The 3418-nt window shown below is 40.0% G+C and overlaps 1 protein-coding gene across 1 annotated transcript; it reads left to right on the plus strand.

Annotated features, from left to right (window-relative positions):
• Nucleotides 1–222: 222 nt before the first annotated feature.
• LOC137240817 (forkhead box C1-A-like) lies at nucleotides 223–1286 on the plus strand. Its single transcript, XM_067767619.1, has 2 exons — nucleotides 223–316; nucleotides 656–1286. Exons 1-2 carry the CDS (start codon nucleotides 223–225, stop codon nucleotides 1165–1167), a joined length of 606 nt encoding a protein of 201 aa, XP_067623720.1. The 3' UTR covers nucleotides 1168–1286.
• Nucleotides 1287–3418: the final 2132 nt, after the last annotated feature.

A 3418-nucleotide genomic window follows, 5' to 3' on the forward strand; every position in this document is an offset into this window, starting at 1 on the left:
AACGTGGCGAACCCGATCCCCGTAGTGTGTTGAAAAACAGTATTGGATTGTTGGTGTCTGAAGTAACAAGCCAGTTGTTTGCGATCGCTATATATGCACAAAGGAGCTTATTCTTAACGTATGTATATTGTATGTAGCACGAGAATTAGCAAATAACCGAATATCACCGAGCAACCTTTTTGCTTGTTTGACTTAAGTGAATTATTTAAGCACGACCCAACAATGAAACAGTTTGAAATTATTGCACCTGGTAAAGTTATTTTACATGGCGAGCATGCTGTTGTATATAAAAAGCCAGATTTAGCTGCTTGTGTTGGTATTGGCACAAGATTGTAATTTCGTCCAGAACCCGAAACAAATGTGGGTTTATTTCATTTGGATACATTGAATTCCGCCTTCGGAATTCAATTGCAGCAGTTTAATGATTTTGTCAATGACGCATTAAGATGAACCGGGCAAATGTAGCTTTTGGCGCATTGATCCCGATAGTGGCGCAAAATTGATTGATTATAGCTATAAGAAGTGTCGTCAACGATAATATGGCAAAGCTATGCTCAATTGATTGTACAGGCAATATCGGCAGCGCCGGATAAACAATTGACATTATCGGGCATTTATTCATTTATTGTAAAACATTAACCATATTATCGTAAAGAAACCAATAAAGGTTGGCAAAATTCTGTACGCCATAATCCCAGTTTGAACAGTTATTTCATTAAAGTTGCACGCTCCCAAGATGAACCAGGCAAATGTAGCTTTTGGCGTATTGATCCCGATAGTGGCGCAAAATTGATTGATCATAGCTATAAGAAGCGTCGTCAACGCAGCAGTCAGGGTTTTCGTCCACCGTATGGCATGCCACGTTCGGCACCAGTCTCACCGAGTCACATGGATAACTCTCGTGAGAGTTTACCATTGCAGGATTTCGTTTTACAATCGGCTCCTGGATCGCCGGGCATGTCAATTGAGCAGCGTGCTGCTGATGGTGATCTTATGTACAACAACACTACTCAGAATGTGCATCAACCGACGGCAAACCATTCTCACAATCAATACAAAAGCAGCGGTAGCCCATACTATGTTTCAAATCAAAATTCAGCTATGTCCGGTGGACAGCACCATCAACACCTTAACAACAACAACAACATTATGACAGTGGCATTATAAGCAGTAATAATAGCAGTGGAAATGTTGTTGGTGCATTGATGGCACTAAAACGTAATCACGCATTGGCAGCTGGCGCTCAGCAGCATCAGCAGAAACAACAACAACAGCATCATCATCAACAAAAAGTGGAGACACTGCATCCGGATATTATTTAGGAGGAGATGCCAACAGATCATACTGGCAATAAGAAAACGGGTGATGAATATATATACTGGGTGGTAATAACAACGGTTGTGGTGGTGGTGTTGGGGTAGCAGCAGCTCGTGATGCTGCCAAGCGCCCTAAATATACATACATATATCTGAAGTACTCTGATGTGTTGCGGTTGCCGTTAAGTTTTCTCCTGCTAATGTTTGCAAGTAATGTGAAAAATAAAATTTTTAAATCAACAATGCAGTCATTTTCTTACCATTCTTGATAAGTGGAACCCTCACGCACTTACAAATGGCAGAGTTATGCTGTTTTGGCTTCAACACCAACTTTTTCGAGTACGATGCTTTTGGCATGAGATGCTCCATCAAAAGGATGCGCCTTTTCGTAATCTTTATCAGCCCAACGCTGATCGCGGCGATGATTCACATGCTTCCTGGCTTGCCCATAATTTTTAAACGATCTCAAGCAATGTTAATTTTTCCTTTATGACTTACTACTACAGGCCACGCCGTAGTAAAAAATGAAATGAAAGAACGGAAAATCACTGTATACATTTCCCGTTGTTTCAATTCATAGGAATTTAACATTCCATACTCGGGTGTGTATGAATGTGCACAATATGTTTGTCTTTGCTGCTGGTAAATATTTACCAGTGCACGGACCTTTTTAAAGGCAAAATGTTGGGAGACGGAAAATGGTAGTAGAAGTTTCGTGAAAACGATAACTACGGTTTATATTGGTACCAAAAAATTCCCAATTTATCGTAAAACAAACAAATCACAAAATAAATCACATCCCAAAACGTCTACCTACCACAACAATTTTCCAAGGTACCAAAATTACCGCCGAAAAATAACCAATTTCAGCATGTTATCGTTTACGTAAAACTTCCTATTGTCGTTCAAATTATTCAAAAGAGAAACAAACTGAGAAAAATAGCGCAGAGAATATTCGCGTACTCAGTCAATATATTTCTCTACTCAAAATTTATTTCCTGTTTAAGTTCTCTTTTTTTTTTCAAAATTTACTGATTTGGTCAGTATCGCCTCCTAATGTTAGTTGGGTGGGCTCTGCAATTCAATACTTTAAAATTATCGCAGTATGCGTTTTCAGTGCGAAAATACTGAAATATTGGTAGAATCTAAGTGTTGGTAGCAGAAGTAGTAGAAAATGAAAAATGGGTCAAAAAGGTATGTCAAACTACCAATGCGGTAAAGTACGGGCACTGACTGCCCATATACTTATACCAACGTATGTACATACATGCCGAGTTTTAAATCTACATTATATTAGGGATGCATAAAATGATGCAAACGGGTACCGAAGAACCCGTTTTCGAAAAATCGGTACCGGAACCAAATACCCTTCGGGAACCGTGCCATTTGCTAAAGGCCATCAATTAAACCGGACTAGAAGCGTACTTGGGGAAAATTGAATAAACAACTCTCATAAATTACCGAAAGGTAATACAAAAAGAGGAAAATGATTAATTCTACAAATGATTCTCCTCATCCAAAACGAACATTTTTTTTATTTTTTCTTTACATCGCATACAATTTTGCTGTCCAAACATTTTTTTTGTGGCGGGCAGGGAAGTTGTTGGGTTTTAGCACCAACAACACAAATAACAGCGACTCAAAAGAACCCACGCTATACACTTTCTACCCGGTTCGGCACCAGAATGTGCGAACCCAAAAATCGTAAATGCTCTTTTTCTGCAGCACTAGTGTGCCCGTGGCCAACTAAAACGCTACCGGGTGACACAAAATAAACAACATAAGGCACTAAAGACCCAGGCACATAACGTGCGGGGAAAGAGGCCATGCATATAATGCACGTCACATATGAATATTTTTTTTATGCAGCGACAGATGTTTCCCCTTATGCGCGCGCTAATAAAATTTCCCAAATCCCCAATAATACACCTAGGGACCACTCGCCCCCGCATTTTCGAGAATGACTCGACCCAGTCAAACATATTGCATTTCTTTCAGAAAAATGGGTCGCTTTGCCGCTATGCAACGAAGCGCTGCCAAGAACGTCATGCGTTATACGTCGGAATGCCGCGCTTGTTTTAAGCAACATCCCATAGGCCTGT

Source organism: Eurosta solidaginis, chromosome 1 (genome assembly GCF_040869045.1).
Source record: "Eurosta solidaginis isolate ZX-2024a chromosome 1, ASM4086904v1, whole genome shotgun sequence".
Taxonomy (NCBI): Eukaryota; Metazoa; Arthropoda; class Insecta; order Diptera; family Tephritidae; genus Eurosta; species Eurosta solidaginis.

Coding starts and splice junctions, on each gene's coding strand:
- LOC137240817 (XM_067767619.1), top strand. CDS start 223: ATGAAACAGTTTGAAATTATTGCACCTGGTAAAGTTATTTTACATGGC. Junction 317..655: donor AGATTTAGCTGCTTGTGTTG/GTATTGGCACAA, acceptor ATTATCGTAAAG/AAACCAATAAAGGTTGGCAA.